The 22,793-nt window shown below is 36.5% G+C and overlaps 3 protein-coding genes and 1 pseudogene across 3 annotated transcripts; 1 reads left to right on the forward strand and 3 right to left on the reverse strand.

Moving 5' to 3' along the window:
- Positions 1 to 3,059: 3,059 nt before the first annotated feature.
- Positions 3,060 to 5,251, reverse strand: LOC147507283 (putative LRR receptor-like serine/threonine-protein kinase At3g47570). Its single transcript, XM_086600000.1, has 2 exons — positions 3,781 to 5,251; positions 3,060 to 3,661 (listed from the first exon to the last, which is right to left on the reverse strand). Exons 1-2 carry the CDS (start codon positions 5,249 to 5,251, stop codon positions 3,225 to 3,227), a joined length of 1,908 nt encoding a protein of 635 aa, XP_086456126.1. The 3' UTR covers positions 3,060 to 3,224.
- Positions 5,252 to 5,319: 68 nt separating this feature from the next.
- LOC147507284 (uncharacterized) lies at positions 5,320 to 6,461 on the reverse strand (annotated as a pseudogene).
- Positions 6,462 to 7,299: 838 nt separating this feature from the next.
- On the forward strand, positions 7,300 to 15,084 carry LOC147507285 (NEDD8-activating enzyme E1 regulatory subunit AXR1-like). Its single transcript, XM_086600002.1, has 14 exons — positions 7,300 to 7,935; positions 8,594 to 8,766; positions 8,868 to 9,031; positions 10,000 to 10,110; positions 10,616 to 10,695; positions 10,890 to 11,040; positions 11,146 to 11,239; positions 12,180 to 12,268; positions 12,656 to 12,729; positions 12,825 to 12,987; positions 13,447 to 13,532; positions 14,092 to 14,175; positions 14,264 to 14,444; positions 14,538 to 15,084. Exons 1-14 carry the CDS (start codon positions 7,898 to 7,900, stop codon positions 14,619 to 14,621), a joined length of 1,572 nt encoding a protein of 523 aa, XP_086456128.1. The 5' UTR covers positions 7,300 to 7,897; the 3' UTR covers positions 14,622 to 15,084.
- Positions 15,085 to 15,838: 754 nt separating this feature from the next.
- On the reverse strand, positions 15,839 to 22,346 carry LOC147507286 (protein RRP6-like 3). The gene is given in 14 exon segments (XM_086600001.1): positions 15,839 to 16,117; positions 16,414 to 17,069; positions 17,311 to 17,809; positions 17,876 to 17,903; positions 17,906 to 18,001; positions 18,004 to 18,156; positions 18,159 to 18,366; positions 18,895 to 18,933; positions 19,023 to 19,207; positions 19,904 to 20,024; positions 20,645 to 20,731; positions 21,120 to 21,203; positions 21,866 to 21,964; positions 22,042 to 22,346. Coding segments are annotated over 14 exon segments (2,469 nt in total). The 5' UTR covers positions 22,183 to 22,346; the 3' UTR covers positions 15,839 to 16,044.
- Between the last annotated feature and the right edge of the window lie 447 nt (positions 22,347 to 22,793).

The raw sequence follows: 22,793 nt of genomic DNA on the forward strand, positions 1-22,793 counted from the left end.
TATAATACAATTGCGGTGAATTTATTCCCAATGAGAAATTTGTGCATCCCTTTTTGGTATGTTCTTATTGATTTTCAACTACTTGGTCCTAATTAGGCTAGCTTTTTTAATCAAGTCAGTTGTGTACAATTTAAGGGAAATCTCAGTTGGGGGCGTGTTTGATTATGATGTGTTTTTTCTGTTAAAGTATTAGAGTTGTTCTTGTTGATGTGTAATAAAAGTTCTGACTGCAAAAGGGGTTTTGAATATGCTAGGATGCTTATTGGATTAGGAGTAATTTAATTAGGTTATGTTTTATATTGTTTACCTAACACTAGTATTTTATGATCTATTCCTGTTTGCCAATTGTTGAGATTAGAATGTTAGGTTTCTTCTGTGCTTTCTTTAGAAATGCGGCAAATGCTATTGATGAGAAGGACTTCATGCATCTTTTTGTATTTGGTCTTGTTTATTTTCAATTCTTTTACCTAATGAGGTCTATTCCCTCTTATGGTTGAGGTGATAAATTTGTAGTTTACTATAGAGGAAAGTCTGAGCATAGGTGTTTGTATTTAATGACTAAACAGAAGTCTTGCAGATGTTTCTTTAGCAATCTGGCATGATAGTGTTACTGAGCAGTTCTTATTGGTTTGAAGAGAAGTTCATCTGTGATGCTATGTTTTCTTGAAGCTCATGTAAGTCATGTAGCTTATAGCATTGCTGTGAATTTGCTAAAGCATTTCCTTGATGTGGGCCATGCTGTCTAGTTGATTTTTTTCTGGTGTGTTACAGTGGTATGCATTTCTATGATCTTTGATAGTTGATTAGTAGTTCAACTGCAAAATGGTACGGAATATGCTAGGTGGTTCTCATTTGACTACATGTACTTTGCTACTTTAGTTATAGTATATTCAATCTTGCTGGCCTAGCATTGTATAGGAATATATAATTTGAGGTTTTGTTTTTGATGGCTAGATATCAAAAGTGTTGTAGTGGTTCCATATGATTCTATCACGATACTTTTACTCAGCAGTTCTTATTGGTTGTAACAGAAGTTCATCTGTTGTTTTGTTTTCTTAAAGCTCATGACCTGTATTAGGATTGCAGTGATGATACTGGTGGCATTTGCTTGATGCCTGGCATGCTGTCTAATTGAAATTGGTTCACTTCTGAAAAGTTGCATATTTGCATTTGATGTGCATTTCCTTGATTCCTATGCCGTCTCATTTAATTTATTCCCTTTATCTGATGATCTACTGTGGCTTAATTAATTGTGTTTACATCTTATGTTGCATTCAAGAACCCTTTTCCCAATTGTTCTTTCTATGATTTCGGATTGATATAGCCATATATGGTCATCACTGAAATCTTGTGTTCTGTACTCAGTAATGGATTAATCAAAGCTAATGTATGCATGTCCTTTGTGTATTTTGGTTCCATTTCGACACCATTGTTCAGCTTATGGATCTGTCTGAGCTATACACTTATACACATTACTAGAGCTCTAGGAGTGGAGGATTAGATTTAACTGGGGACATTTTAGGATGGCTGTAAGCTATAAATACTTTGGATGATGAACATGCTACAACTGAAATCATATATTACTTGCAATTTTCACTTTAATTCAATTTATTTCCATGATTCAGGTTGTTGGGTCATTAAAACTAGTGTGCTTAATATGGAAATGATGCATTTAATAAGTCCATGTGTTCATGACTTTGGCTGAGGTAGAATCTTTACTGGAATTCTAGTTCCCCCAACCCCTTTCTCCATTGAAAGTATGGTTGACGGTTTTATCAGTCATTGATGCTTAGTGTTTTACTGAAACTAAGGGCACTTAAACATAGGTCTTCCTTGTTGTACTTATTTTCTTTTTCCAGTGCCTACATGAAGTTGTCGTCAGAGATGAAGAATTGTTGAGAGAACACTTGATCTGAACTATCTTCTGAATATGTTACCTAGCTGGCTAGCTATACGCCTATACCTACTCAATTTTGTGGATGATTTTGATACTTGTTTAACTGTGGAAGTACAGATTAGAAATAAAGTCATCAATACTAATAGATACATGTATGATTGTTGCTCACTGTGTAGATGTGCTGAGGTTGTTCTCATTTCATTCTTATTTGTCTATATATCTTTGTCTGTGTGCATGTTTGATGACCTGCACTGCCTTGAATGTTGATTTAGAACAGGTTGTATATCATGAATATCACTTGTAATCCACTAATAAACAGAAGTGTTTACATTAGATTAATATCCTACCATAGTGAAATGTTTATAGGAAATGGAACAGAGAAACAGACCCATCAATGTCCGTAATTGATGGAAAGTTAACGCCAGTCATCCCTTCCATACAGAGAAGTAGAGAACTAATTAGTTCCCAGAAGATGGACAAGTTCAGTCCGATAATTGGCTCAGATCAAATCACCTGAACAGAATACTTATGCAGAGAACCGGAAGTAGAAATATAAGTTAGCAGAAATACTGGGAAATGTAATCAAATGTAGGCTGTTTGTTCACAATTCAGAAAGTACAAATGAAGTGGAGAAGTGAGGAGAACATTGATTCTCATAGGCGCAACAATTTGATTTCTTTGAACCAATTTAAGATGTGCAGGGCTTGGAATTCCAAACCCAAAATATTCAATTGTCGCTCAATGTCCCACAGAAAGGCTCAATTCACGAGCTTAAACCCTCTACCAGCATCATCAGTAAGATTAAGATGTGTAAATGGTGCTCTATAGGCGGGGATAATAATGTGCCATGCTATTCCTTAATTGAGGTCACCTTGGTGAGTTACCACTCTTCTTCACAATATGAGGTTAACTTTGAAGAAGCAGTGTTTTCTCACGTCCGAACTAGAGTTTAGTTGGGCACTACTGGATTATAGGAGTTAAAAATGTCTGTTTAGTTCTGGCACTTCTGGGCTTCTACTGGACTAGTGTGAGATCAACATTGATACGAGGATGATTTGAACTAGTTCCTTGCATCAGTGGTCCTCATATTAAACTCGCACAGAATAGGAAAAATAAAAAATATAAAAAATGAAAAATCTCAGTATACACATGAAAAAAGAGGGATAAAAACGATTAGTGGCAAGGATCTCTTAGGAAGTGCAAATAGGCAAATACATTCTGAGTTGACATTAAACACGAAGTACTTGCTATAATATTTACTAAATCAGCTCTGCTTTGATGACAGTCAAGTTTGGTGTGTCGGCTGTGATTTTTAGTAGAACTACTACTAGAACTCCCCATTTGCTGAATCTGTCACCGTATATGCTGATTGCAGTTTATTTTGATCATTTGTATTGGTCTCAGTTCCAGTAAGAAGTTCCTTGATCACGTGTAACTTCCTGACTACGTTGTTAATCTTCATTCTACTACCTGGTGATTCTGCAGAGCATTCAACTCCAATTTCAAGTACCGCGGTTAAGCATTCATTGATCTTGTCTCCCAGTAGTTTCCAATTCATATGATCATTTTCTTCGTCTTGAAACAAATGTGAATCCAGAATCTTATAAATTTGCCCGGGCAATGCCATTTTAGAGAATTCATGGAGAGTTAGGCCGTCTCTGAACATGCCATTAGTAGGTCCTTTTCTCGTAAACATTTCGAGCAAGAGAATGCCAAAACTGTAGACATCTCCTTGTGCAGAAACTTCACTGCCCATTCCATACTCTGTAGTTCATGTGTATGTTGCGTTAGTATAATGAAAAATAGAACAGTTAGTCCCGTAACCCTAACCCTGATCAAACATTAAAGGCGGTAAAGGAAATTAATAAAAAGAAGTTACATACCTGGAGCAACATATCCAATGGAGCCCTTAATTCCTACAATACTGGAATGTTCTACATTAGAACTGCTAGAAATCACTGAAAGGAACTTAGCCAGCCCAAAGTCACCAACGTGGGCAATCAAATCTTCATCAAGAAGTACATTACTTGGCTTTAAGTCGCAATGAACAATTGGTGTTTGACAATGGTAATGAAGATAATTCAACCCAGAAGCAACATCGATTGCTATGTCAAGTCTTTGTCCAAGAGTCAAATTCCTCAATCTTGGTTGGTCATCTTCAAGTGGCTGTAACCAGTCTTCAAGGCTACCATTTGGCATGAACTCATAAACTATGGCTTTGAAATCATTTCCTTGAAAATCTACACTTGAGCACGACGTTATCACCTTTAGGAGGTTTCGATGGCGTATCTTTCTCAAGGCATTGCATTCAGTAATGAAACTCTTAGAAGCCCCTCTTACTTGAAGATTAAATACCTTGATTGCAACAGGTACTTCATATAGGATTCCCTTGTACACAGATCCAAAACTACCCATACCAACTAACCTGCTTGAATCGAAACCATTGGTCACATTGAGGAGTTCCTGGTAAGAAACCTTTAGAAATTGATTCTTTAAGGAAGAAGTGGAGGAAGGATCCCTTTTCGAGCTCCTCAGCCAATAAAAGGCAAGAATAGATGAGATCAAAATCAAACATGCTACAACACAAGATATTATAACAATGATTTTGAGAGAGTGAGACCGAGTTCGTGTTGTAGTCTCTTGGATTTGGCAACTAGATAATTGCAGGTCAAGGACACCACCACAAAGCTTATTGTTTCCAACTATTGAAAATGCAGTTGCATTTCTGAAAACTCCTCCTGTTGGTACTTCACCCTCAAAATGATTGAAGGATATATTCAAAATGTTCAGATAGGGTAGTGACTCCAAGTACTTTGGGATTTGACCAGACAAGTTGTTATGAGAAAGATCTAAATCTTGTAAACCTCTCAAAGATTTGAAAGAAGGGGGAATATTTCCTTGGAAGGAATTACCCCTCAAATAAAGATATTCCAAGCTCAAACAAGAACCCAATGCACTGGGAATTTGGCCAGACAAATTGTTCCTTGAGACATCCAATGCTCCAAGGTTTCTCAAACTACCTACTTCCACAGGGAGAGAACCAGTGAAGAAGTTATGAGATAAGTTGAGGACTATAGATAGGGAGGAAAGACTGACAACTTGTTTTGGGATGTTTCCATCCAAATTATTTTGAGAAGCATCAAAAAATTGGAGATATCTGCAATTTTGCAGACTCGAGGGAATGTTACCTACCAAGTTGTTGCTTGCTAAAGAGAACATGCTCAACTGGGTGAGGTTGCCCAAGGACGACGGAATTTTCCCCGACAGCTTGTTCCTAGCTAAAGTGAATTCACTTAGCCTTTGAAGCTTTCCCACTCCAATAGGAATAGGACCAGTCAGTGAGTTTTGTTGCATACCTAGTTGACTCAAGTTAACAAGATTCTCTATTCCTGCGGGAATGCTTCCATATATTTGATTCCTTCCTAGTAGTAATGATGTAAGTGTAATCGAGAGATTGGCGATAGAGGGGGTAACATTCCCCTGAAGTGATTATCAGGTATAGCCAAATGCTGCAAGTTGCTACAGTTGAGCAAGGAGGTGAAAAAGCTCAAGTCATTGGTGACTCCATTGCCTCCGAGATTATTAGAACCAGCACCTAACCATGAAAGGGCATTTAAGTTGCCTAAACTAGGAGGAATTTCTCCAGTGAAGTTGTTTTGGTTGATACTCAATGTGTAAAGTCCTGAAGCATTGGATAGTGAAGCTGGAATATGTCCACTGAATTGATTCTCACCAATCATTAGTTGTAGGAGATTAGGAAGGGTAAGACCAATATCTTGTGGAAGACTTCCCTGAAGTCCGTTTCTTGCCAATGAAAGTGTCTTGATTGATGAGAGATTATAAAGCGACCGAGGAACCATACCTGAAAATTTATTTGCGCCAAGAGTAAGATATTGTAGATTTGTTAGTCGCCCAAAGATATCTGGAATACGTCCTTCCAAGCTATTGAATGGTAGAGAGATGTGATAAAGAAAAGTTAGGTTCCCCAAAGAGGCCGGAATCTGCCCTGATAGATTATTTACTGATATGAAAAATGTTCTGAGCTTGGACAAGGAGCCTAGCTCACTTGGAATTTTACCAACGAGCTTGTTATAAGATAATCTCAGGTACATGAGATTGGAGCATTGAGATATATTGACTGGAATTTCCCTTCCAAAGAATTATTCCCTAGTCCCAAGTCCTGTAATCTGATCAACGAACTGATTTCCTGTGGAATTATACCTGAGAAACTGTTGTTTTCAAGATTAAGGACTCTCAGGAATGAAAGGTTTCCAATGTCAGGTGATATAGACCCTATCAATCCTTGAGATTCTAAGTCCAAGATGGTAACTCTTCGATGCCGACGACCACAAGTAACACCACTCCATTCACAAAAATGTAAAGTACTATTCCAAGTACTAAGGACTCCATATGGAACCCGAGTTATTCCATCCTTGAAGGCAAGTAGTGCGAGCTGATCTGTCTCGTTACTTCTTAAAGCAGTGGCAGTAATGGGATTACAAACCATCACTAACAAGTATAGCATAAGATTCGGTAGCAAGATAGAGAACAATGGCAACTCCATCTCTAAATATAGAGTAGATAGTGAATATTTTTGGTGTTTTAAGAAGCTAAATCAAACCACTCTATATATATCATATCATATATATGCATGCAGAGTTTGGTTAAGTAGTGGAAGACTAGCAGCCTCAAATGTCTAAATCTTGGACATGAAGAAACATTTTGACTTTGAAATCTTTAGAATGCAATTGCAGCCGCTCATGATTCGTGAACATATAGTCATAGACTCATAGTCAGCAAAATTAGTTGGCAGTACTTCGTTTCCAAGTCTCGACACTGACTTCTGTGGTACTTGGGTTGCCTATAATGCTACAATAGCCATTCACATTACTGTGGACCACTATCTCCCATTGACTATATAGGAAAAAACTGAAAATACAAAATTCCGAAATAACGAACAAAAAAAACTTGTCCGAAAAAGACAATATTACCTTGAACTATACAGTTGGTCGGTGCATACCACGTCAATCATCACAAAGAAAATTGTATTTACAAGTATGCATACCACCTCTTGATATGCAAGATATGTACATATGTATGTGCATACTAACCATCACAAATAAAATGGTATGCACAAGTGTCAGTGCATATCACCTCTTGGTATGCGAAGTATGCACATATAGAAAACTAAAATTAGAAAGAGTTAAAAAAAAAAAAAAAAAAAAAAATCAAGTATGTCCTTATTAATAATTAAAACGTAAAATCTGGTTTTTCCGTGAGCGGAGCGAACATTTTGGGAGAAGGAGGGGTTACGCGGGCAAAAACCAACTTGGTTGGTTTCTGTCTGTCCTCATCTCTTTTCTTCTGTTTTTTCTCTTCATCTCTTTCACTCTCCCTCTCCAGACACTCTAAATCTCCACTCCTCCTTCTCCATCTCTACTCCTCCATCTTCCTCTCCCACTCCGCTCACCCCCACTGCTTAGCAGTATACTAGTCTAGTCAAGTGAGCAGAGCGAACAATCTGGACAGAAAGGAATTATGCGGACAAAACTTAAGTTGGTTGGTTTCTGTGTGTCTGTCCTCACCTATCTCTCTCTCTCCTTCTTCCTCTCAACCAAACCCTAACTCTCTCTCCTCACCCACAAACCCATCTCTCCCTCTCTCTTCTCCACCCTCCGCTCACGCCCCACTGCTTACCAGTTATCTAGTAGTTATAAGTCCCAAAAAATATCCTTATCAATGGTTTCAAAACCTAACTGTTCTAGATTATTATTAAAATTGGGAAGTTGCCCTTTCAGCTTATTTGTTGTTGACTATATAAGGTTGGGTTGGGCTGAATTTTGTATGGGCCAGATTGCTATGTGGGCCTTGGGCCCAACTATTTGAACACAGAAAGTTTATAGTCTGCGTTAAATACAAGCAGCAAAAAACTGTCTTCAATTCATCAGCTCCTTCCTCTTTTTTCACTTCTAAGCTTTTTGGTTTACAGAGACGAGAACAATGACAGAATCCAAAACTAAATACGATCGACAACTCAGGTGCCTTTTATTATTACGTACTAAATAATGCTCTAACTATTTTTACTGGGATTTTTTTTTAACTGATATATTATTACTTTTAGAAAGTTGGATTCTTTTGTGATTTTTGTAGTGTGTTTATTCATTGAGTTAGACATTATGACTTGGTTAGTTAGTGTAGTTGGTAAAGTTTGTTTGGTTTGGAACTGACCTGCATTGTTAGAAAGGAAGGAATGGGAAGAGCCAAGTAGGAGGCATATTGAGATATTATGATTTGTGCATGAGAAATTAACTGTCAATGTGGCTTTAATTCACTGAAACAAGTCCTAGAAAATAGGTTTAATAAAGGAAAGTCCTTAGTGGCTAAGTTGAAGTGGCCCCTTGTTATGAAATATGTGACTTGCTTTCTTAATAATTTATTTTTCTCGCGCTATGTTAGTGCAATTACTGTTGTAATGTCATTTTGGAAGTAAGTAAGGGATTCTTGATGTTATCAGACTGTCTAAATTCGCTTGAGTTTTTTAGTTACTTAGATGGTCAATGAACACCGTAATGTTAGAAAGGATTATGAAGTGTTTTCTTGTGACTGATTATTATCTTATAATGATAATATATTAATATAAAGACCATAATGTCCAGGTAAAATTTTCTTAATGTGAAGTTTAATCTGTGATTTCAGGATTTGGGGAGAGCAAGGACAGGCAGCCTTGGAGAAAGCTAGCATATGCTTGCTTAATTGTGGTCCTACGGGTTCTGAAGCATTAAAAAATCTTGTTCTTGGTGGTGTTGGAAGTATCACAGTGATTGATGGATCTAAAGTTGAAGAAGGCGACCTTGGGAACAATTTCATGGGTATTATCCTACACCTATTGTTTTATGCTACCCTCTTTTATTCTTTTTTCTTTTTACTCTTACTATTATCTGTAGTTACTAAATCATTAGTGTTATGGCAGTGGATGATTCGAGCGTTGGGCAATCAAAGGCGAAAAGTGTGTGTGCCTTTTTGCAAGAGCTAAATGATGCTGTCAAAGCCAAGTTTGTGGAAGAATCGCCTGAGGCACTAATTGAAACAAATCCATCATTTTTTTCTCAGTTTACATTGGTCATAGCAACTCAGGTATATAATTTTATTCATAAATAATTTTGAGATACACCATCAACTGATATAGCATGATTTGATCGAATAAAAATTTAGCTGTTAAAAATTGCCTGTCCATCCTTTCTGAAGTTCTTTTTTCTTTTTAGAGGCTATGGATGCATTATCTTAGCTTGGTTTAATGTATACAAGTATTTCCATGGTACAAGCTTCGTCAGTTTAGGGCCTTCACTTTTCTGGCTTCTTAAAATGAACGTTTTGGTTTATTATTAGGCAATGGACTGTATAAAAGAGAATTACATGATCTTCATAATAAAAATTTTGTTGCCCAAATTTGTTCCTTGTTTTGTCCTGTTATACGAACATTAAATGTCTTTCATGGGTATAAGGCTATATGCTATAATATTTCCCAGGGATAACATTTGTATTTTGATCGGTAAATGTTATCCCGGAGATAACATTTATTTTATGCCCTTTTCATTTAATAAGTTATTCTTGCTGGTATACGAAACTATGCTACACATACACATCTATCAAAATCCTAGGAGATATTGTATATGCAAAAAAATTCTTCAGATTCATGTTTAATGGATATATGCTGGGAGTGTTCTCTTCAAAGCGCTAAGGGGCAAACTTTCACACTAGTATGATGTTACCCCCATTTTTTTTTTCTTTGTTTGCAATACAAATCCTGAATAATATAGAGAGTGAGTAAAGCAAGAGTCAATTATACTCTGCATAACTATGGCCTAAACTCTAAGGGTCTATTTGATTGCGTAAGGATTTTTTTCCCTTGTAAACCCACCCTCAAGAACAAGTACAATGGGAAACTTTTGTTAAATAGGGAAATATCTCCAACCAGAAATTTTTATTTTAAGTTTCATGCTTTGAATCTTATAGTGGATTACTGACTCTTATATGAGCAGGATGTCCTTAAGTTGGTTGGTTCACTTGGTTGACTATTTTTTTTCTTTTTTTTGCAATATCAGCTGGTGGAAGCATCGGTTTTGAAGCTGGATAGAATATGTAGGCAGACAAATGTTATGTTGATATGTGCACGATCATATGGCCTAACTGGAATGGTTCGTATCAGTGTGAAGGTAATGATGATGCTCAGATGAGACTTTTGATTCCAACAAACATTGGTGTTTCTGACAAGGTTATATAGACTGAATATGTTAATGGTAATTACTGTCATACTAGATTCATATAATTTATACCACACGTGTAGAATTAGTTGTAAGAAGATCCAAATAACCTAATTTGTGACATGTATCAGTTGAGCAGAAGTTTACAAGTTGAAACTGTATATTCAAAATTATAGAATATTATGGTGTTTCCTTATTTCCATTTTTTTTCTGGCTTGCCCTTTTTCTTGTTTAAAGTGGTGGCACATTGAATATAACAATGATCTCTTAGGCTTGGAACCGTTTGTATACTTTGTTGTGTTCTATTTGCGTATGGTTTGCCTTTTGAAGTCACTTGTATCGCTATTTTGTAAATATTCTGGTGCCCTATGTAGTTCATATAGTGAAGAATGATGCATAGTTGAAGCCTTCAAATTAGTCTTCTTTGGGATTTATAGTTGTTGCAATTGTATGGCAGGAACACACAGTGATTGAGTCAAAACCTGACCATTTCTTGGATGATCTCCGATTAAACAATCCCTGGCCAGAACTTAAAAGGTATATACTGATTATTTTTTTATTTTTTATTTTTATATTTTCTTTGGATTTAATTTAACTACAGTTTCTGTTGCTATTTCACATCTGTCTTACTGTGTCTTACCTAGTTATTTTTTAATGTAACATTTTTCTTTCTATAAAATCAATAAGCCACTTAAATTAACGCATTAACTCCATGCATTATACATCCATAGGTTTGCCGAATCGATTGACTTAAATTCCACTGATCCTGTTGTCCACAAACATACTCCATATGTCGTCATTCTTGTAAAGATGGCAGAAGAATGGGCCAACTCACATGGTGGTCGACTCCCATCGACCAGAGAAGAAAAAAGGGAATTTAAGGTTGCACATACCGTCTCTTGCCTGACCTGTGCATTTTTTTAATTTTTTTTTCTTATAATTTTTTTTTCCCAATATTTAATTCTGTTAGCATCTTGAGCATGACAGGATCTTTTAAAAGGCAAGATGATTGGTTTAGACGAAGATAACTACAAAGAAGCAATTGAGGCCTCATTCAAAGTTTCTGCTTCTCGAGGCATTAGTAAGTACACGATCTACTGTTTTAGTAATTTATCAATTGTATGTTTGTAGCTATAAAAAACATATGTCCTTCACCCAGAATTGAATGGAGGCCCATGATTAATTCAGCTGACTGCAACCGTAAGGCATTCCTTGGTAATCTCTTAGTTGAATGTCAACTTCAAATTAAAATATGGCATGTGTGGTTTTTTGTGTAATCAATACAAATGTCTATACACAGTGCTACCTGAGAAAAGAGCAAGAGCCTAACTCCATGTTAGACCCTGAAACATACTAATTTTTTTCCAGATTGTCCTTGTAACCAAAAAATAACAAAAGAAAAGAAAATTAATAAAATGTAAAAATAAGAAGTTACCAGGGGAAATATATGAGCCATCAATGCATTTTGTGTACGATATCTTGGTGACAACGCTCTTTCTTTGTCTTTGTCATGATTTGGAGGTGCTTGGTTTTACCCTCAGTCCTCAAAAAATGGAAATATACAGAAGTTTGTCTTTTTGGTATTGGACCTATATATTTGTCAAAAGAAAACGTCTCATTAACAATATCACAGAAAGAAGTTATTTACTGTCTGGTCTGTCCCTTACCAGTGTTATAAGCAGAGTCAATGAGGTCATTTGTGTGCTGAGAAGAGTTGTACATGGGTGCCCAAATGCCTTAAAGCTAGTCTCTTTCGCCAGACTGATTTATCCTGTTATTTGAATCTCATAAGATGGTTTAGGAGAAGATAATTTGATTTTCGTAAGCGGAGGCAATTTAGCTGTGAGGCAAGGCCCTTGAGATGCTAATTAACGAAAATTGTGTTGCCTATGCGCACTTTTTCTCCCTGATGAATAATTGTTGACACTGTTCTGATTGTGGTATCACAAGTTTATGTAGCAGGGCCTAAGGCAGATAGCTTTTACCTATTATGTTAGTAACCAGTATAATTCCATTTACAGGTTCAGGTCTCTGTCAAATCCTCAATGATAGCTCTGCTGAAGTTGATTCAGTGTCATCAGATTTTTGGGTTATGGTAGCTGCTCTAAAGGTTGGTTAGTTCTCTTTCCTCTACTGTATTAAATATGTGTACAAGATCCTGCCCTAATTTTTGCAAATTAGGGTTAGGCTGCCAAGCCTTAGGATTCAGCCACTGCTGTCATTCCTCATACGAGTACCAATATGAACGTAAATTAATTGGATTCTTAAAGTTAGCGTTAGATAATGGTGCCATGGTTTTGACTGTAGTACTTTTAGCCATAATTCGTGAGTAGGAACCACTATAAGGCAAAGCCTTTAACCAAAAGCTATCATCGTTTCATAGATTATTTTCTCTTGTTGCTTTCCTACAGAAAAAACTTTAGCTATAATTAACCTTGTTTGATGTTTTCCTCCATATCATTAAATTAATAAATTGTTTCCTGTTCTTGCCTGGCAGGAATTTATTGCAAATGAAGGCGGTGGAGAGGCACCTCTTGAGGGATCAATACCAGACATGACATCCTTGACAGAGTCAGTGGCTAGATTTGACCCAGTGATGCTAAACTTGTTACTGTTATTTTTTCGTTTCTTCTGATAGTGATGAACCTATCTTTAGTCTCTTGCAGATATTACATAAATTTGCAAAAGATATACCAAGCTAAGGCTGAGGCAGATTTTCTTGCCGTTGAGCAACGAGTGAGGAATATTCTGAAGAGAATCGGTAGGGAACCATATTCCATTCCAAAGACAACCATAAAAAGCTTCTGTAGAAATGCTAGAAAGCTCACAGTAAGTTCATCTCACCACTTTCCATTTCTCATCAAGTTATCTTTAATTTACAACGTGGGAAGGGAAAATCACCACTTTCCATTTCTCGTCAAGGTAGTTTAGGTGTTGATGTTTATTGAAATCCCCTATAAATCACTTGAATTGCGGCTTGTTTTAGGAAAAGAAAGATTCTGTTTGTTTTAAAGGGTTAGGTACTGGATTTAAGTTTCCATCAGTTGGAGAATATTTGTTGTAATTTTCTTGGGGCAAAAGTTGGTGCCTAACGTCCTTCGTTTTCATTTTTGTCTATATATTAAAAGATGCAGAGTTAGGTAGAAATTGGAGAAAAATAAAATAGAATAACACAACGTACAAAACTAGAACTTAGTACTAAAAGGCATTTGACAGAGGATTTCCCTTGGGAAAAGTTTGTTACGTTATTAGTATGCCTATATGGTGATGGTGTGGCTCCTTGTGCAGGTATGCAGGTACCGTCCTATTGAGGAAGAGCTTAATTCTCCTGTGCTGTCAGAGTTGCAGAAGTATTTAACAGATGAGGATTACAGGTGTTTTTACATTTTTTTTTTGGCATTTGGATTCATTTTCTTGATGAATAATATGTAGAACGCTATAAGAAAATGCGTTTTGAGGTTTTCTGGAAGTGCTCAGGTGCTAAAGGGGATGTTTGAATTAGTGTGTAGTTCGATGCACACACATCCCCATAAGCTCATGATTTTGGAACTCAACAATAAATGGTTGAGTTTCGCCATTGTTGGATGTGAAGCCAATGGAAGCAGCTCACATATGGTCTTAATTTTTCCGAATTTAGCTTTAGAGTTTCTGCATTTCTCCTTACCAATAAACCTTGTTTTTAGTGTTAGTACTTACAATCCTGCAGAGGCGTCAGAATTTTAGATATTACATAATAATTTAATTATATTTTTAGCTTTAGGAAGTGGTGATGGGTGATTGGATCTTCAATCCAAGTTCAAAACCTTGACAAGACACCAACATCATCAAATACTCAAAACCTTGACAAGACACCAACATCTTCAATCCAGTATTTTTTTGGGGTTTATCACTCGGAAGTTGATTAAATTTTCTGACTTGATACTAAATTTGCAGTGCTGCGGTTGGATTCTACATTCTGCTCCGAGCTGTTGATCGCTTTGCTGCCAACTATAACAGATTTCCTGGTCTACATGTTGGGTACGTCTGATGCTATTACCTTCCACACCATGTAGTCTCATTTCTGGAGATGCTTCTGGAATTTTGATTGTATGGATATAAACTGCAGGGAAATGGATGAGGATATATCGCGTCTGAAGACTATAGCTGTTGGCCTTCTAGGTGATTTGGGTTGCAACGGTTCTGCCTTGACCGAGGACCTAATCAATGAGATGTGCAGATTTGGTGTTGCAGAACTCCATGCCGTTGCTGCCTTCATTGGAGGGGTCGCATCCCAGGAAGTGATCAAGGTTTGATTTTGGTTTACCGTAGTTATCATTTTCCAGAAAATAAGGAGGGGAAAAGATAAGTACTAATCCTCTATTTTATTGTTTTCCCTATAGCTCATCACAAAACAGTTTGTTCCTATGTCTGGGACTTTCATCTTCAATGGCATCGATCACAAGTCTCAGTTGCTGGCGTTATAATAGTGATACGTCGCCCTTTCAATGGACACGATTTCTTCATATGACTTGCGTTTTTAGATATACATTATAACCTTCCATTCATATTTGTAGATTTTCGGGAGAAAACTCAGTGCAGAACCGTGTGTCTATTAGACTATTACTGTGTGCATACAGACACTTGAAGATGCGTACAAGATTGCTCTGTCCCAGAATGAAATTCATGGCGTGCTATTCCAGATTTTGATGCCCTGATATACTTGTAAAACTCCATTAAACATAAAATTTGTCTTCTTTTGTCGGGGACTTTTCAGAGCATCGACATGGGTCCATTCTATTGCAGAGACAAAATAGGGATATACGAGAGCTTTTGGTCGGAATGGTCATATAGTTATGTAAACTTGTAAAGACAGTAATGATCATCCTTGAGAGAAAAAACATAATATTTAAATTTTTGCTGGTTATGCACGTATCCCATTCTTGCCTAGTACTTGGTTGTAAGTTATGCCGTTTTGGAGGTTTAAAAATGTAACCTTAGTAGTAAGAGTAGTAGTAGTAATACCCCAATAGCAACATAAGGAAGCACCGAAAAAGAGAAGTGTTTATGAAAGAGAGTGCATGCAAGTGAGTATGTTCATCTGAACATGCAGCAACAGGATGGAAGTTCCATAAAGTTAAAGAACACCAGGTGACTCACGACGAAGTCATTATAAGGCATGGGATTCTGCTGAAGGGTGTATTTGAAAGCAAAAATTTTAGGGGGGTAGGGGGAGAGTTTTCCCATATCTGATGGGTACTCTACCCACAAAGCCTTTTCCAATCTGAAAATGGAGCAATTTTTGACACATTGAATTTTACTTAAAGTTTTACAGCTAAAACCCTTAACTACTCTTTTGTTGCCAAATGAAGAAACCTTTATGGTGATGCAATGCTGATTTCATTTCTTCGTTTAGCAAGACTGCTTCGAGAACTCAAACTTCAATCCTGGATTCCTGGTAATCGTTGCTTAAGGTCATACACGTTTTAAAAAACTCAAGTTTGTAGAGAGAGTGTCCGTGTTCTTCAACCACCCGACCAGTCCCAGTGTATTGGAAATAGGGCATCGATGAGAGACGCACATAATAGAGAAATTTTGCACGTATGTCCTCAGTCCTCACTGCGTATGGCCTGATTGCTACCTTAGCTCCCAAAACTCGGAATCCTGCTCGTGAGCAGAATACAAATAGATAACTGCACTCATGAAACCTCCAAGTATTATATATTTATTTATAAGACGATTACAATGAATTACAAAATTCAACAGCGAAAGAGCTCCACCGTTTTGAGATTAAACATTCACACAACAAAAGCCGCAATATGCCTCTCATCTTGATCTGATCCGATAAGCATACAGTTACACCCTTAAAATGATGGGATAACCATGTTATGCAAAGACGGACGACCCCATTCAATCTGTTGCTGTAATCATAGATTTTTTAATGGGATTATACACACTGTATTCACCGAAGTCCCATCTTCCTCTGGCAAAACAGTATCCGGAAACCAAATATCAAATCCTTTGCATAAGATATCAGAAAACAAAAGGAAACATTCAGTTGCAAAACATATTCATTGACTTATAAGGGTTGTTTTCTCATGTAAAGTTGAACAAGATTATGACAAATATTAAATCATTGACAGGTCATAAAATTCTCCAAAAGAAGAAAGAGAGGAATCAAATCTTGCAAATGAAAAATCACCAGGCAAGCACACATGGCACACACACACATGTAGATTTATGGATGTGGATACACAGGGAAAAAAATGAAAATCATACCTGTGATTTACATCCCAACCAGATGGTAAGAAACGAGGATGAAGAGCTCCCACAAAGACTTGTCTCCACCTTTGGCAAAATACACGAATTATATCCTCCCCATACTTCTTTAGCAGATGATCGACAACTTGTTTTCCATGTGGTCCATGTCCTAACAATGACATTTTCTGATTGTACGTAGAAGAGACTGTTCCACTAGGTTTACACTGTGAGGAGTTATATGTGAAATCTGATAAACTTTTATCTTCAAGGTCTTCATCCGTATCCATAGCTTTTCCCTTATTCGAAATACTTGATATGTTAAAATTCAGATCCTCACCATCAGTAGTAGCAGCGTCACCTTTAACCTTTGAGTCACAACCTATATGAATATTTCTTGTACTCGCATCCATAACCATGCCCAGATTGGCTTCTGTAGCAGTTTCCGGTCCATTTTTATAGTCCCATTTAATTGCTTCTGTAAGAGTGTAGGGGCGTATGCTATCAGCATTATTGGAGTTGGCCTCATTTGAAAGATGACCCCTCATAGAATGTTTGAAAGGCAATCCTCTTTTCTTCTCATGTTTTCTTCTCTGATGAGGACTCATACCAACTAACAGAGCACTTTCTAGATCATCAGTTGATATTTTCCTCCCTCCGAAATATTTCATCATGATCTGCAAAGATACAAAGATAATAAGTAAAATAAACTAAGTAAACCCAAAAATTTCATATCCCGAATAATTAACTTGCTGAACGTCCTAGTGTAAATTAAACTATCAAGGTTATGTTTTAACATCAGATGTGAAATGGAATTAAAGGGTCTACTAATGGCTTCTCACAAAGCCATCTATCCTTCTCCAATTGCAGAGTCACTTTAAAATATTCACCTATACTAAAATATAAAAGCAATCTCACCAGGGTAAGCTCCTCCCTACGTTTTGCCGGCATATTAGGTCCATGACGTAAAAGAGCCATAGCAGCAGCTCGTAATTGCAAAGGAGACACACCTACCGCCTCAACATTTTCCTCAGACCCAGATGTCCCATCAATAATATCAGTTTGACTCGATTCAGTCACTTTTTTCACAAAAAGCGGGATACCAAATTCTGCAGCTATCTGTCTCTTATGCTTCTCTGCAACTGAATGAGCAACTTCATGGCAATCCACACAAAGAAGTACAATATCATGAGAACGATGGCTTTTCAAATGCTCAGGGAAATGCATTCTGTAGCATGAGGGTACTATTCGGTATCGTAAATAATGATTTCTTTCACCACAACCAACACATATGTTCTTCTTACTCTGGATATAGAAATCATTATCTTCATCTTCTGGACGACCTTTAGGTTCAAAAAGAAGCATTATACCTGGTGGATCATTCTCAACAAGTTTCACCAGATCTCTGCTAAGATACCTATAATTTTGAGAAGTTTGCATTTGGGAATACATGGAAACCAAAAACACAAGTCTTACCACTCACCAGTCAAGTTTTCTGCGATCACAATAGCGCTTGCATAAATCCTACAATTGTGATAGACTGGAGATTTGCATGAAATTTTCTTTACAAACAGTCGTTTAGAACGAGAAGCCTTTGGACCAAACTGTTTTTAAGAGACTTAATGCCATTTTGTTTGGCAGAGAAACCATTGGTAACTCTCAAATTCGATTTAGTCAATAAAGCATAATTGTAAATAGATAGTGGACAACACCCACTTGGACCCAGATGCTTCTGGGGAAGCGTTTGAAAAACATCGCCTAGGTTGCTAATCGATCACAGATGTCCTCGAGATGGCTACAAACAACAGGGGAAGGGGAAGGAATGGAGGAACCACCGCAGAGAAATTCCACATCCAGATCAGCTTCAGATATAGTATCATATATTTCTATTGCAGTTGTCGGAACTTTTGATGCAACAGAAACAATAGCTTGATCTGATAATACATATCTCAAACTTTCATCATGCACACGAGCCTGAAGAGAAATTTTATCAAAAGAGTGAGCTTAATTGTCTGGAACAGTCTAAGGAATATTCTCACTGTTGCACATAACAATATATCCAAGAGTTGATGTAGATGTCTATTTTTGTCGGACAATAAAACAAATATTGAAGAAGGATAGCTTGACTAATAATACAAAAAAGTGAATTAAGTTATCAATCATATTAGTTAATCCAACAGATACTTGCAGTTTACTAAATATATACACAGCCATTTATAAGCTCTTGAAAAGAGTAAAACATATAATAATGTTTCAGTTGCAAGCAAGCTAGTGTCAATATCCGAATTACTTTACTCAAAGTTTAGTTGCAATTAGTTTCAACTTCCAATTATCGGCAAATACAAAAAATACCAATTTAGAGTCCAGGCAAATTCCAACTGTAAAGTGTAAACAGTTATCCGTGATTAACCATTTGGAACCAGGTCAACGTCATAAGCATCACAGCATGTTACGGTAATAAAGTAGTCCATAATTGGATCCTACGCCTAGGACGGCACTAACCATTAAATCCCTCCACATGCACAGACACCCTACAAGCTCCTGAAACCAAAATATAAATTATAAGACATATGGCATCGAAACAAAACCAGCCAAATGATTAACAATGACAGGATGGACATACAGCACACCTTGGCTTCAGAATTTGATGAAACACCTCCTTGACCAGTAAAATTGCGTGACAATATTGATTGTGCCGCAGACTCTCCAGGGGAGGTTTCAATCTCTTTTGTGTAAAGTTGTAAACAAATCATGTTTGAACGTCGGTTAGCCTCATGAACTAAAGGGAATTCGTCGTCAAGATCCACTATATTTTCTGAGAAACATTATCAAGACAAAAATAGTATGAACATTATCAATGAAAAATTGTTCATCAATACAAATGACCAACAAAAAGGAAAAAAAGAAAAAGACTATCAACAGTTTAAGACAAATTTCAGATGAAAATTGGTTCAGAGAAGTTATTTCATCTATGTTGAAGCCAGTAGGTTAAGTAGAAAGACTACTGTAGATAGAATCAGTCATTAGTCCTTAAATTAAAAGTTTAAAGTTTCAGCCCAATGACCTCAGGATGATGTATAGCCTCAACTCCTGTGAACACTTTTTTTTTTATCAAATCTACTCTGAATATCAACGTAATTGGGCATGTCCAGTGTCCCAGCTTATCTCCAACTTGTCAGCCTCACAGCTTCGGGAAGATGCTCATTCATGCATTATGTTTTCTGATAATTTGGCTGAAATGAAGCTCCAGAAATTTTTACTTTTCAGGATAATTTTTCAGTTTTGGAGCAAGTAATCTGTAAAGTAAAAACTTCCTTGTTTATTGGGTCTTTTCTGAATAGAGTAAGAGACTTAATGAGTATTTCCTAGTACTCATCAATTGCAGTTGGATGACATATCTCCCAAAATTAACAAAATCTACAGATGGTATTTCTCGTAATGAAATTTCTTCATTATCAGAAGCATCAATACAACCACATAAAACAAAATTAAAAAATGGTGAGAGGTATACGAGTAGCCTGTTTTTTTAGCTCATTAGCCATACAACTTGCAATATACAACAGATAGTGAGCATCCGTATGAGCATATTGTATCCTTTCTTCTGAAAGTGGGCGCAACCTCCAGTCTTCACGCTGTAATCCAGAAAGACACACAATGAGCAAATCTTAGTTCTTACACTAACAATTAAGATTACAATTCAGTTGGATATCATATTTTTCAATTCCAAGGGACATTCTATAGTCATAAACAATTGAAAGGGCTGGGACGACAGGTAACCCGCAGTTGTCAGTTTGTCACGTATATCTCAATGATTTTGAATCATTATTTCGATGAAAAGAAGTAAAGAACTATGTGGAGAGAAGAAACTTTAAAATTTGAAAGGTACACAATAATGTTGAGATGCATGTTTTCAGACAACCGGAACTCTTTCTTTATTCTTTTTACGTTTTATGATTGTCATTGCCGACAACCAAACAACACAATCACAAACACAGATGCAAACACATGCATTTCGTACATATTATATATATAGTGCTTAGGCGTATATGTACACATGACAGGACATACAACTATACAAGCATTAAAAGTTGTGAATCAGTGTCCCGTGTTTCTTTAAACAATATATATAGATACTCCTAATATACAAAGGAGACCAAGCAATAAGCATGCAAAATAAATAAAAATAAAAATAAAAAAACAGGGAGGCGAAGATAGGTCAAGTAAAACTCTAAAAGGTAATTTGAAGCCAAACCTGTAACATTTTGTTTGTGGCTACACCGCAGTACGTTTCAAGTAAATATGCCAAAGATTTGTGCGGTTTTGACAACACCTCACATGCCTGCAAGGAAAACATCAACCAGCAATTTGGGATGAGTATAAAGTCTAGTCTGTGACTGCAAACTACCTATTTCTAAATAACCACCAAGGGAACACGAATAGCAAGTAAGAAAATCAATTGCAATTTAGGTCCCTTCCCTGCCATTATTTTTTTTTTCCTTTATTTTCTGTGTGTTATACACTAACTGTGAAATGAATTATTAAAGAAACTCACAATTGGCATTTAGTTCATTTGCAGGGGGGGGGAAACAAACAAACAACAACAACAACAATCGGCATTTAGCAAATCTTTAGCCACAATAAGTCCAGTACCATAACAACCTTGTTTATTTAGACATCTACTTAACACTAAATGTCAAACCTGGTATTGTCAGAACATTAAAACTAACCTTTGCCGTATCAAATACGTTCACAACATATATGTGAAAGTCTCTTTGAAGCCAGGTCACAACATTATCCGCTCCATGAAAGACCTACATTATAGGAAACTTGTCAAACGCTCGATAAACTTCCATGGACATGTAACAGGAGCTAGATGAAATCCAGATTAGCTGAAGCATAAATAATACAAAAAAAAAAACCTATTTACATGAGGATACCATACGCAACAATTACAGTGCATGACTATACATATGCTTTCAAACTTTTGTTTTTCCTATCTCTTAGTCCATTTGGTATTTACAACCAGGTAAATAACTGTATTCAATAAACAGATTGAATTATTATGCAATCTGTTAAGTTTCACTTTTTAATTCTCTCTTTTTGATAAAGTTTCATGTTAATCGGTTTCCAACGTATAAGATCCAGAGATATGTAGAACTCCTGTTATACGCACAAACAAATATAGTATCTCGTCCATAAATTTCAAGCATTTATTTCAATAAATACTAATTCTTTCACAATTACCTCCTTCATACCATCTTTGTAACATGAACTGTGGGAATGTAATTGTCAGAAAGTCATTATTCTCATACCCCAAATAAAAAAATTCTAATCAGATGCAAAACTTATCGACTTTGCAACCTGCTAGTTCAAACTTGTGCTAGCTTACATTTTCAAGTCAATTTCTTTCCTGCTGTTCTCTTTAAATAAATCTCAAAAACACTACCTAACAGAACTACTAGCTGAATATTACCTTGCAGATATTAGGATCAGAAAACACAGGGCGAAGAAGACACATTACATCATGAAGCGCAATAGTATCTACCAAATAATCTTCCTTCTGAGTAGAAATCTGTTTGAAAAATTTCATTAATCCTAAATCAAAAACACCACCACACATTTAACACACGTGATACAAAACAGACTTACTTGCAACAAAGCCATAAACCACATAAAAGACCGTAAACTATGATGTTCGATATCAACAGCAAAAACTCTTTCTTCACTCAAAACATCCACAAGCTTCACTAACTCCTCTTCACTATCCACCCAGACATAACTCTCCTTCATTTCCAAATCCAAATCAGCCCCACCATAAAAAAATACCTCGAAAACTCAACCCCATTACTTCCAATTAGCTCCATAATTTCATTCTCATAGGGATGTGAACCATTCAACACATTATCTAAAACAACAACAACAACAACAAAAGTGTAATACACTTTACAACTAACTAAACATATATAAAAAGATATTGAAAAATGCGCAAAATGTTCCGTGGTTTCGATTCAAGTGTTTGAATGGATTATATGAGTTATCAGCTAATACACGTTTAAATGAAGACTGGGGCTTGTTTAATTCTGTATTTAGGTAACAAATTTGAGGTGGATTTTTATGTTTACGATGTCTTTGATAAAATGCCACAGAGAAGAGTGAAATGGCTGTATGGGTTATTATTGTCAGTGTCAGCTTCATTTTGTCCTTAGTTTCCATCCTTGAGCTGTTTTTGGTGATTGGGGTTTTAGTTCTTTAGTTTATGTTGTGTGAGTTTTCAAGTTTTTGAGTGGAACAAGGCTTGGGGTTTAAAGGGAGGGTTTAAGAGTTTGAAGATTGGTGGGCCTTTGTTGTGGACTTCAACGGGCTTTTTCATTGTGGGCATTTGTTATGGACTTCGATGGGCT

Source organism: Coptis chinensis, chromosome 3, assembly GCF_015680905.1.
Source record: "Coptis chinensis isolate HL-2020 chromosome 3, ASM1568090v1, whole genome shotgun sequence".
In the NCBI taxonomy this organism is placed as follows: Eukaryota; Viridiplantae; Streptophyta; class Magnoliopsida; order Ranunculales; family Ranunculaceae; genus Coptis; species Coptis chinensis.